This window comes from Humulus lupulus, chromosome 8, assembly GCF_963169125.1.
Source record: "Humulus lupulus chromosome 8, drHumLupu1.1, whole genome shotgun sequence".
In the NCBI taxonomy this organism is placed as follows: Eukaryota; Viridiplantae; Streptophyta; class Magnoliopsida; order Rosales; family Cannabaceae; genus Humulus; species Humulus lupulus.
The window spans coordinates 111,243,918-111,256,858 of NC_084800.1; the positions used below are offsets into that span (position 1 = coordinate 111,243,918).

At 35.3% G+C, this 12,941-nt stretch overlaps 1 protein-coding gene and 1 long non-coding RNA gene across 2 annotated transcripts; one reads left to right on the top strand and one right to left on the bottom strand.

Annotated features, from left to right (window-relative positions):
* The first annotated feature begins 3,854 nt into the window (after positions 1 to 3,854).
* Positions 3,855 to 6,083, top strand: LOC133798315 (signal peptidase complex subunit 2). Its single transcript, XM_062236552.1, has 5 exons — positions 3,855 to 4,093; positions 4,219 to 4,370; positions 4,615 to 4,696; positions 5,540 to 5,682; positions 5,791 to 6,083. The coding sequence occupies exons 1-5, from the start codon at positions 3,983 to 3,985 to the stop codon at positions 5,885 to 5,887; spliced, it is 585 nt and encodes a 194-aa protein (XP_062092536.1). The 5' UTR covers positions 3,855 to 3,982; the 3' UTR covers positions 5,888 to 6,083.
* A 2,616-nt stretch (positions 6,084 to 8,699) lies between these two features.
* LOC133794009 (uncharacterized) lies at positions 8,700 to 9,652 on the bottom strand. The gene is made up of 2 exons (XR_009875079.1): positions 9,551 to 9,652; positions 8,700 to 9,368 (listed from the first exon to the last, which is right to left on the bottom strand). It is a non-coding gene; the product is annotated as an uncharacterized LOC133794009 (long non-coding RNA).
* Between the last annotated feature and the right edge of the window lie 3,289 nt (positions 9,653 to 12,941).

Genomic DNA, 12,941 nt, shown 5'->3' on the forward strand with positions numbered 1-12,941 from the left:
GGATGATATCGGATCAACGGTTCCAAGCCTGACGCGCGTACGACCTCGAAGCCAAGTGACCTCGGGAGATGTCATTAGCTCGGAAGCTGACGAGAAACCTGGGAAGCTAAAAGCCTTGGAGATATATGATAAAAACCTTGAATATCTATAAGTGTTGTCCATACGAGAGGTAATCCTCATTTATTGCTGTAAATCCCCTAGAATCATGAGATATTATTTGGTCAGTTATACATCCCCTGGTCTTCAGGGGACGTTTCCTTTTATATCTGATTATAGGCATTTAAGGCCATTTATTTTATTTACACAAAAAGAGTAACTACCCAAAATATGTGGGATAGTATTCTGCATTCTTCTCTATAAATAGAGAGGTTATGCACCATTGTAATGACCCGAAATTCTGAACCTTGAGAGAAAACTCTGAAGAATTCATTCTTAAGAATTTTCAGAGATAATCTTGAGTATTAATAACAGAGACTCATGGACAAGGCAGATTTAACTGCTGAACCATGTAAAAATCGTGTGTTTGTGTTGTTATATTTTAATTGGTCATTATCAGTTATTGTTTACGTGCTCTCCTTTCACTGTTGATGAAAAATGGCGTCAACAGCACCGATAGTGAAGGGTGATAAGTTCTCAAAGGCCCAATGTCCACAAAATGATAAAGAGAGAGATGAAATGAAGATTATTCCTTATGCGTCGCTTGTAGGCAGCTTGACGTATGCTCAAGTATGCACACGCCCAGATATTGCTTTTGTTGTTGGTGTGTTGGGTAGATACTTGAGTGATCCTGGACTTAGTCACTGAAAAGCGCCTAAGAAGGACATGAGGTATCTTCAGGGTACCAAGGATCATATGTTGACTTACCGGCGAGCTGACACTCTTGATATAGTTGGGTTCAGTGATGTCGATTATGCAGGATGCGTAGATGATAAAAAGTCCACTTCAGGCTACATCTATATGATGGCTGGAGGAGCTGTTTCGTGGAAAAGTGTCAAGCAGACTCTCACAGCTTCCTCTACGATGGAGGTAGAGTACATGGCATGTTATGAGGCTACTTGTCAAGCAATATGGTTGCGGAATTTCATTTTAGCATTGGGTGTTGTAGACTCCATTTCGAGGCCGCTGAAATTGTACTGTGACAATTCTGCAGCTGTGGCTTTCTCTAAGAACATTCAAAGTACTTCTCGCTCAAAGCATATTGATATTAAGTACTATTTCGTTAAAGAGAAAGTTGCTGAATCCTACCATTGAGTACACACCTACCGCTAGCATGTTGGCAGATCCACTTACAAAAGGCTTACCTATATGTGTGTTTGCAGAACACATTACCCGCATGGGATTACTAGGGGCCTAGATTACTGAGTTCAGTGGGAGCTATTTTATGTATTGAACATGCTAGTATTTTGTGTAGAATGCTTATGACTTGTATTTATGAAACATGCATAATGATATTTGAAGTCACTTCTTATTATTGTTGTCATATATATGAATATATATATATTGTTGTTTGGCGAAGTGATAGGTACAAAAGAGACGAATGCGCATAGTCTCAAATTAATGTACTACATGCATGTTTGATTTAATGATTGTTATTGTATTTGAATGTCTTCAAGACCGAATCATAAATAATATATATATCCTATCGATATGATATTATATATGATTTATTAGACTGTCTTTTAGTGATGGACAATATTATGGTGGTTTGATTATATTGTCCAAGTGGGAGAATGTTAGAATTTTATATGGACTAATATAATTACAAACATAATTCCATTATCACAATCATTTTCTAGAGTGCCTACGAATAGTTAAAGACCATAATGGGATGGTTAATATTAATCTAATTGCATTTGAGGCACATGGTAGCACCCTAAAGACTATAGGTTGACCCATTAAACCATAGTGCATCATATCTAATAATATAAGCCCAATAGGCCCAATATACCCCTTAGGGTAAGAAGGCATACGAGACATATATATAGAACATATATGTTGTTGGGTGAAAATAAACATGTGGTATTGTGGTAAGAGTTTGCTATCCATTAGGTCCCTCTTGCATTTTTGCACTTGTTTTTGTAGGTAAATTGAAGATTGCTAAGGGAGGAAATGGCTCAAGAAGGGATTGGCAATGTAGGAGGTATGCTCTCTAGATTCTAAATCAATGCTCTAAATAAAATGTGTTCTTGGATTGTTGCATGAGCATATAATGTTGTTTTGAATCTGATTTATGGATTTAATGCTCATAATATTGTTTACAATTTATCATACATGACATATATATAAAATACAATAATATTTAAAAAGAAATTAATAGTAGAAATAAAATAATAATAGAAAAATTCATAGTGTAAACAGGAGTATACATGCATCACCTATTTTTAGTTTCTAATGTATCTCACAATGTACATTGATGAATTCGATGAAGAACAATAGCTCCAATCACTTGATAAAAAATAAACTATCACACAAATTTATAAGATTAAAAAAATGATATGTATGCCTTTATTATTTTTAAATAAATATGATTTAATTATTTAAATTATCATAAAATATCTTTAAAATCTCCTATTTTAATTAATTTATTTTTTGTTTATTTAAGTTTATGTTTGTTCTAATTTTTGAATCTGACAGTGACAACAAAAGATTATATATTATATGTTTAATTTAATATTAAGTTTAATTATATTTTATTTAAGTTATAAAATATATGGTTTTATTATTTTAAAATAATTATCATTGTAAAATATCTAAAAAATATCCTATTTTAATTTGTTTAATTATTTATTTATTTAAGTTTAAATCATGTTTACAATCTATCGTTAAATATAAGAATATTATGTTAAATATAAGAATATTTCTTTAAAGTTAACGGAAAAAAATAAAAAACCATTAAAATCAAGAATTTTCATTATATACATATTTTTTTATATAGAATAGATATAAGGTTATTATTAGAAATTTTTATAAACACAATATCAAATTTAATATTTAGATAAAACACAAAGGGAGTAAAATAATATTTTTTTTCTAATATAAATAATATTGAAGTTGCATTCATTGCTTTAGTAGAAGAACTACCTTACAAGTTATTTTCGCAGTTTTTCGTCAACAAAATATAAGAACAATTAAGCTAATAATATTTTTCAGAAAAGTAAGATGAATACATAGGTTTTTCACGGAATTTAGTAGCTAAATCTACTTAGTTCACAAGTCACTTTTGTTAAGAATTCTGAGTTAAAACGTAGAGAGCAAGTTCTCAGAGTTCGGTACAAGATTTGTGCATGTCCATAAATGACTACTAGACCAGTTTTCATATTCTCTTCTCTACAATTTAAGGAGAATTTACATTAATATCTTATTTGAATTCAAAATACAAATAAATCAATGAGTAAATATCTAAACAAATCCATACAAAAAGGAACAATTTACTTAAATATTGTTTATGAGACTTTTTAAATGCGCTTTCGAGCTAATCTTTCATACTCTTCGGCTGGAACAGTGATTGTCTCTCGTCCGAGCTAAAATAACAATAAAACTTTCGAGTCGATTCTTTGTCTCCGACCTGAGATGAGCTAACATTTATTAGTTAATAATAATATTTAGAACTGAGCATGGAATAGTGCCTTCCGAGCATAATTATTCATTTTGAAAAATATTGTATAACACAATTTTTATGTAATTTTTTTAATGGAATTTATTTGGACAAAAAGAATAATTATTAACACACATTTTATGTACTCAAAATACATTTCATAACGTGGTATTCATTTTTAACTATACAATTAATTTAGTGTGATCCGACCTTAATACTTAAAAAAAACTAGTTTTAATTTCACAAATTGAGGACGCGCATTGCGCACCCAGCATCGTAGGTTAGAAAAATTAAAGGCCGTTCGATTGACCAACGTAACACTCTCTCTCTTTCTCTCTCACCCAATTCCGGATCAGTCTTCTTCCAAGCCCTTAATCTCAAGAAAAAATGCAGGAGAAGAAACCAGAAACCGCATCAACGCCACCCAAAAGCCCTAAGAAGACTAATCTTTTGGATCACCACTCCATTAAACACATGCTCGATGAGTCTGTTTCTGAGGTCAGTGTAATTTTCCCTTTGCGATTTGGTTTCTTATTTTCTAGGTTACCAAACAGTTTCGATCTCAAATTATTTTTTGTTGACTATCAATTTGTCTTTCTTCTTTCGTAATCGCCAAAAAATAGATCGTTACGAGCCGTGGCTATGTCGAAGACGTGAGACTCAGTAATGTTCGGTTGTTGCTCGGAACTGTTATCATTGTTATTGCATTGTTCGCTCAGTTTTACAAGAAAAAGTTCCCTGAGAACCGTGATTTCCTCATTGGTTGCATCGTGTTATATCCTTTTCTAGCTGTGCAATTTCTATTTCTTGTATTTAACAATTGAAAATGAAAAAGGTCTAGTGATACAACTGATTAACATTTTTGGTTGAATTGAGATGCTTTTGTCATGATGGGACATAATTTTAACCATAAAATTTCAAAATGAAAGGGGTGTGTATTATTCTTATACACACACACACACACACACATATTTTATGGTCAGGGCTTTATTGAATGCGTTTAATCTTGACTCTGGCAAGTATGTAGTCTTCAATGCGTTGTTGCAGCTGATCATATACACAAAGGAGAAGAATGCGATCCTGTTTACCTATCCTCTTGCGGTATGTTTTTCTTTTGAGTCAACATCTTGATGGTGATACCATTTTGAATTGAATGTAAAAATACTTATAATCTAATTCTAACCTAGTAGTATCTTATTTAAGTTTAATTGGATTGGATTTATGGAAAAAGAAAGGATAGAGTTATAATATATGCATATTAGATTCTGTATAAACAGGTTGGATTTGTTTATAGTAATCTATGTTCTATGAAAAGTGCCGTATATGAAATTTGTGTTGTCTGGTTTTGCTTTAACGGTACTACTTGTATGTTTAGCGCGGGTTAGGTCATGTTTATCAGTTGCATGTCTCCTTCATTTCCTATTTTTATGTTTCAAGGTTCCCAGATATTTTCCTACTTGGAGTTGAATGATATCATAGAAGTATTCTTTATTGTCTTCCAAGATATACCATAGAGTTCGAGTAAAGCCACATAAACTTTGACAACTGATATTTGTTATCAATTATCATACAGTGATCAGTCCAATATTTTGAATGTTAAATGATGTGGAGTTGAATAATATTAGCAATCCATCCTTAAGATTGGGGGCCCTTTCTGAAATTTATTGTCCTCGTATGTTTTTTTTTTCAAATCTTTTATATGAATTAGCAAATTACTAACGGTGATTCCTTTATTTTTATTATATATAAAGAGGAAATACACACGCCCATCTTAGGATTCTAAGTCTAATCCCTCCCCTCCCCTCTCACTCACACACATTTTGGATCTTAACTGATTGAACTAGCTGCTCATAGGAATTTAATAATCCTAGCTTCTGACAAATTTATTTTGTATATGAATTAATGATGTCAAAGGTCAACTAATTTTTTTTGTTACCTCTGCAGGGCTCATTCACAAGCACTGGATTAGAGGTCTCTTCCAAACTACCAAGATTCTCTGATATGTACACTCTTACTATTTCAAGTGCTGACCCCAAATCTATTTCTGCCAATGAACCAGTAGAGTCGACAAAAAGTGTAACTAAATGGTCTCTCTCTCCCTCTCTCTCGTGTGCATTTATGAATGCTTGCACACTCATTTCTGCTTTCTTTAAGGTGTTAAGAGCTCCTAATTTAGATCGTATTGTAATGTACAGGTTCACGAAGGATGGAGTCTTGGTTGAGGGCCTCTTTTGGAAAGATGTTGAAGCATTGATGGATCAATATGTGAAAGAACCAAAGAAGAACAAATGATATGGAAGCTCCAAACTTCACTTATAGGGCAACACTGATTGGACAGGAGCTCTAGTTATGCTATCATGTAATCACAGATGTTGAGCAGGAACATTCTGGTCCTTTTACATTGGTTATTTTAAAACTAAACCCGTTGAATTGAAGTTTCCTCCATTTTGAGAAAAATATATAAGATGAGTTTTAGTCAGAGCTCTCATTAGTGAAATGTGGTAAAGGTTAGGTTTTTTCTTTTGCCAAAGTAAACCGGCTTTATTTGACCCTGTTCTGCTTCAACTTACAAAGGGTGCCATGTTGGTAACTGGAGTGTTAGTAGCACCGGGCATGTTGCGGATTTTCATTTTACATTTAGAAGAAAAGTTGGGCTATTATCCAACAGATCAAATATTCTTTGGAATTTTACAGTGCCTAATCGTTCTAAAATCTAAGGTCCTGTTTGGTATTGTTTTTTGTTTTTAAAATTTGGTATTGTTTTCTGTTTTTTGTTTTTAAAGTTGTATTCTCAGAAATGAGAACAGAAAACTGTTTTTGTAGTTTTCAAAAAACAAGATGTGTTTGGTTAATGTTTTCTAAAAATAATATTTTAGTTTTATTTTTTTCAAATCTTAAATAAAATATTAACAAATATATTTACAAAGAGAAAAATATTTTAAAAGTTTGTAATAAATAATGAGATAAAATAATTTGAAAAAAAATGATGAAAAATAAGAAGTAAGAAAGTAAGAAGAGAAAATTTGAAGAAATAGAAATTGAGAAGAAAGAAATTGATCCAAGAAAAAATGAGAGAGAATGTGGTGAGAAAGAAAGTGAAGAGACGTGAGTAGAGAGAGTGATGAGAGAGGAAATGACGAGAGAGAAAAAATGATGAGAGAGAAAATGAGGATATATTAAGTGATGAGGGAGAAAGTCATGTGAGAGAAACTGAAGAGAGAGAAACTAATGAGAGGGAAAATTATGGGACAATAAATTATGTTAGATAATAAAAAATAAAAAAATCATATGAGAAAAAAAAAGATAGACAAAAATATTTTGAGAACAACAGAAAACAATTTTTTGTTGTTCTCAAAATTTTCTGTTTTTTGTAACTTTGTTTTTAAAAATTGTTTTCTGAAAACAACGTCAAACACCCCCACTTATTTTCAAAAAACAGTTTTTAGCTTTTAAAAACAAAAAATAATTTTTTAATTAAGGTGCCAAACACCCTCTAAAATTTTAGTGTAATTTACAAATTTTAGTAGGCGTAAAGAGCATGTTTGGCATGGATACTAAGCAACAAAAAATGTTCTGTGAAATATTGTTTCAGAGATTAATCTTTAAAAATAAAGTTTAAATGAAAAAAAACATAAAAGTTTGAGAGCAAAAAATTGTTTTCTATGTTTTTCAATAACATTTTCTTTTGTCATTTTTTGCATGTAACTATTTTTTTCTTTTTCTTTTTCACATTATTTTATTTTACATAACTTTTTCTCTCTTTATCATCTTTTGTCTTGCCTACGATCTCTCCAAGTTTTTCTATTTGAGTTCTATTTCATCATTTTTATATCTTTATCATTTTAACTCACTTTACTCAATTTCTCCTACTTGATTTATCTAACTCTCTCATAATGTTTTTAAGTTTACTCTTTCACATTATTTTTTGGGGAATTTATTAATTTGGTACTCAGCGTGTTTACACGGTATTGTTTAGGTATCAATTTTTTCAATAATATTCATATAGTACCTGTATTTTAAAATCATACATATTTGGTACCTTAGACTGTAGACTCAGATTTGATAAATAATAACTGTCATGAGTTATATGTAATTAAATAATTAAATGTAAATTTTGAACTCATAATTGAGAGCAGTTTGATTAAATTAGTAAAATTTTATTAATTAAATTTGAGTTTAATATACTAAATATGTACCATTTTGAAATACAGGGTACCAAATATATATGATTTTAAAATACATTGTACCAAATAATATGTACGATTTCAAAATATAATGTATCAAATGAACATTATTATAAACACATGATACCACAACAATACTTACAAAAACACAAAGTACCAAATGATTAGCTACCCTATTTTTTATCATTATGTATTAGTTTTTCACAATATATTATTTTTTGGGAATTTAGCCATTTAGTACCCTATAATTTTGTGAAGTATCATTTTGGTACCCTCTAATACGAATAATTCTTAACTGGTACCCTGTAATTATGAAATCAGTTTAAAAAAGGGAATATACTTATTTGGTACCCTGTTTTTGCAAAGTATCATTTTGGTACCTTCTGTTTTCAATAATGCTCATATGGTACCCTGTATTTTAAAATCGTACATATTTGGTACCCTAAACTCAGATTTGATAGATAAAATTTTGTCAATATGATCAAACTGTCATCAGTTATATGTAATTATGTAATTAAATTTAAATTTGTAATTTACATAATTGACAGCAGTTTGATTAAATTGACAAAATTTTATTTATCAAATCTGAGTTTAGGCTACCAAATATGTACGATTTTAAAATACAGGGTACCATATGAGTATTATTGAAAACAGATGGTACCAAAATAATACTTTGCAAAAACATAAGGTACCAAATGAGTATATTCCCTTTAAAAAAATATCTTTTCATCGAATTTGGTCAACAAAATTTTCACAATGACTAGATAGACCTTAGTATTAATGAATCAAGTGAATTTTTTTTTTAAAGTTATAAAAATAATTAAAAAGTATTTTAATTAAAACAAAATAAATTAATAAACTATTTTTTATCTCTCTCTCTTCATTTTTCCTATCCATCAACAGATTGAAACCTAGAAAAATCAAAACTCATCATCATCAATCTCTACACTAGAAAGATCAAAACAATTATCAATAACAAAAACCCAGATTTATAGCAAAATAACACAAAGATTTAACCAAAAATATTAAGAACACAAACCCACACATTTTTTTTTCTTTTTTCAATTTCATCATTCTCTCTTTCTTCCCCAACTTCGATCACCTTCAAGCCTATATTTTTGTAGTTCATTCATCTCACATTTATCCGGCACCAACACTTCTTCTCTTTGACTCTTAGAATTTAGAAGCACCATAAAAAATATGTAAATCGAAACCCATGACTTTGAGCATAGAACATGGAGAAACCTAGATAATGAGGAGCCCGACCACCACCAACTTCAATAACAGAGCTCAAGGATCCAAAATCAACATAAATTTCATCGCCAAATCTTCTTAAGCATTGTCACTGTGGATTAGAGGATCTACTGGCCGCCTGAAGTGTGAAAGTGCTCATTTGAGGCTTGGTTATTGTTGGGTCCCCGTCGAGAGAGATCTGAGAACACAAATCTGATAACGCAGATCTTTGTCGTCGCGTATCCAGTTCGCTCAAGCCCAAGAAAATGCAGCTTCGTCACAGGCCCATGGTGATCCTCCCCGTCGCAAGCCTATGATTCTCTTTATAGCAAGCTCAGGAAAATGTAGCTTCATCCCTGCCAAAATAAATTATTGCAACATCCTAAATCATCAAAATATTGCCATTGGTGGGCAACAAATCAGAGTTTGGTGATTCGAGAAGAGAGACATAAAGAAAAGTCTATTATGATCTTAGATGCAAATCAATTTTCGTATTATCATAAGAGATTTTTCTTGCTCTTCTAGACAATAAACTCACCATAGCTTTGAGTGATTGTGTGATAATTCTTCCTTAAAGGAAAACTGGCATGGTATTATGCCATTCTTCCTCTAAGTGCTTGGATATAAGGCTAAAGGTAGACAGCATTATCCCATTCTTCCTCTGAGCCTGGAGGGTAGGCAAGGCAATCTTTGCAGCCTGCTCACTTTCCTGGGACGAGGCGAGGGAAAACTTGGCATCATACTCACTCTTTTGAGCAGCCGCAGAGGCAGCTTTGGCGGCCTGCTCACCTTCTTGAGCAGCGGTCAGGGCAGTCTTGGCAGTATTGATTTTGGCCTGGAGCTCATCATTTCTAGCCCTAGCCTGGGCTATGCTACGATGTTGAGCCAGGGAAGACTGCAAAATAACAAGGCAAGTTAGATATATCCTTTGACGCGATAAAAAGAAAGGTGTCACCAAGGAAGGATAATTTATTGTGAGGGTCATCCCCAAGGCTGACCCCAGGACGTTCTCCGAGCTCCGCTCCTCGATCGTCCTCAAGTTCCTCGAGCTGGCTTTGTAAGTGTGCCCCACCATGTGGCTCACAGTCTCGTAAAGGATTCCCCAAAAGGCTTCGGGGTTCTTCTCCAGATCCTGGGGATCAAATGGTATGCGGACGGTCGCGGCTGGGGCGGGAGGAGCTGGAGGATCAGCTTGTATTACTTGATCCCAAGAAGGGGCGAATCGAGGTGGAGGAGGAAGAGGAATCCTTCTCTGAGTAACGGAAGACATCGGAGCTGTCGAGCTCGTGCCTTTTCCATTGTCAGGGGATTTTGAGACATTTCTCCTTGCCGGAGGAGCCTTCTTCGTAAATCTGGGCCTCTTCATGACAGGGCCCGAGTTGGTTTTCCCGGCCTGGAAAATGGTACGGAGGTCAGAAGCTCCGGTTTGTTCCATCTCGTCGCTTGAAAAGAACAAAAAAGGGATCAGTTCACAAGTAAAGTCAAAAGCCTACACAAAGAAAATAAATAAAGATCCTACCCTCCGAGCTGGGGGAGGAGTCTATTATCACGACCTCCAGTCTTGGAACTATTGGAGGAGAAAGAAAGTCTACTATTAGTATTTCTTGGATCCTAGGAGGTTCAGGTTCCGATTCTACCTCGGGGCTGGACTCATCTACGTACTGTTTAAATCCAGGGGCAAAGGCGCCCTGAAGCAGAGAAGGCCATGACCTAGGTTTGTTCCGTACTCCTCAAAGATGGCGGACCTAAAATGTAAGGTATTATCTACAACAACCGGGCCCTTAGGGTAGCTATTGTCATGGCGCACCACCAAGTGGTCTACGCACTGGAGCAGGGTGATATTACGGTCTGGGTTGTGAGGATGACGATGGACGAGCTGATTGAGGTTAAATCTAACTAACCTAAAATCAGCAACAACCCTATCTAGTTCCCTATAAGGATATAGGTTACCTTGGCCGGAGGGGCCAGCTGTAACGCCATGGGTAGCCAAGACCGTTACACTGTGTGTTTATAAAGGTGCAAGACTTGCTAATCAAGTCATTTAGTTGAAAATGTGTCACTAAAACCATTATTGAACTAAGGTTAAACGATTTTGATCATAAAAGATAAAACTTCATTTAAATAAACATTTTGTACACGGGATCTCGAAAGAAATAGAGTATAAATGACAGTTTACAAAAAATTAAGGGTTATATACAACTACTAGCCACTCTAAGAGCAAAATAGACATTTAAGGTATTCTTGTCCCTGTCCAACCCTCGGCCGTGGCGGCCGAACAGCTGACTATGTACATTCCGCCTCTAGAGCTCTCCAAGTCAGCGTTGATCCAGCTTACCCTTGCCTTTACCTGCACCACGTAGCACCCGTGAGCCAAGACCCAGCAAGAAAACCAATACACAGAATATAACCAATAATAGTAACCAAACAATTCATAACTCATTAATCAAATACTGAACATATCACATCATTCATATAATCAATGATATCAATCAACAATCTATCATCCAGATAATTAACATATCATACAATATCCAGGGTCGACGCCCTTAGGTCGCACCCCCTGTTTATCCCACTGACTTCGGTCCGCTTAAACCGAGCTTAGTGAAACTCTAGTAGTATCCACCACACTAGCTAAGAAACCTATACATCCTCCCTGTAATAGGTCCCTAGCTCTCAGCGCTAATATCATGGGTATACGGGGTCCACATACTGTACCTACGAACACAAAGGGATCCTCTCCCTCAGGCTCAAAAGTCACCATCTTCTTCCTACAATCAATAGTAGCCTCATATCTGACCAGCCAATCCATCCCTAGAATCATGTCAAAGTCCTCCATATCTAGATCAATCAAATCTACTGAAAGTTCTCTACCATCAACCATCACTGGCAGCGCTCTAATCCACCTCCTAGAAACTACCAGTTCCCTTGTAGGCAATATAGTCCCAAACCTCGAAGTATGGCACTCACTAGGTATACACAATCTATCAATCACCTTACTAGAAACAAATGAATGCGTAGCACCACAGTCAATCAATACAGTAAAAGGAGAGCCAGCGCTAGAAAGCTGACCTGTCACCACCGAGGGACTAGCCTCGGTCTTCGCTTGTGTTAAGGTGAACACTTGAGCTGGAGTCAAGCAGACCACCTTCCCTGCTTTCCCTTTCTTCACGGTTTGGAAATCCTTCTTGAGGTGTCTCACTACCCCGCACACAAAATAGGCCTTGGCCCGGCATTCACCCTGATGGCGTCTTCTGCACCTTGTGCACTCTGGGTAACTACTCCATGTGTCACCGCCTCCCTGACGGCCACCCTGAACACCCCGACCCATCCTATCAGGACCAGGAGCGGTCGAAGTGTCAGGGGTCTTCCTCTTTAGATCATGGGGGCCTTCGCCCCTACCATACCCTAGATGTGGAGGCACCACTCTACGGACCTCCCGTCTCACAGCATTCTCCCTCCAAATCTTGTTCTCCACCTCCTCAGTGGTAAGAGCCTTCTCAACAGCCTGAGCATAAGTCGTTCCCCCATGTACTGTTGTAGTTCTCACATCTCGAGCTATCATAGCATTAAGCCCTCTGATAAATCTGTCCTGCCTAGTTGCATTTGTAGGCACAAGATCTGATGCAAACTTTGCAAGTAGATCGAACTTCAGGGCATATTCTATAACTGTCATGTTGCCCTGTATTAATCCCACAAATTCATTCACCTTTGCTGCCCTGACGGCAACGTTATAATACTTCTGACTGAACAAGTCCTTGAATCCATCCCAACCCAATATAGTAACGTCTCTGGTCTGTGATGCCACTTCCCACCAGATGCGGGCATCCTCTCTTAGCATATAGGTGGCACAGACCACTCTGTCATGACCCTCTACCCTCATGAAATCCAAGATAGCAGTAATCATACTCATCCACTGTTCGACCTTCAGT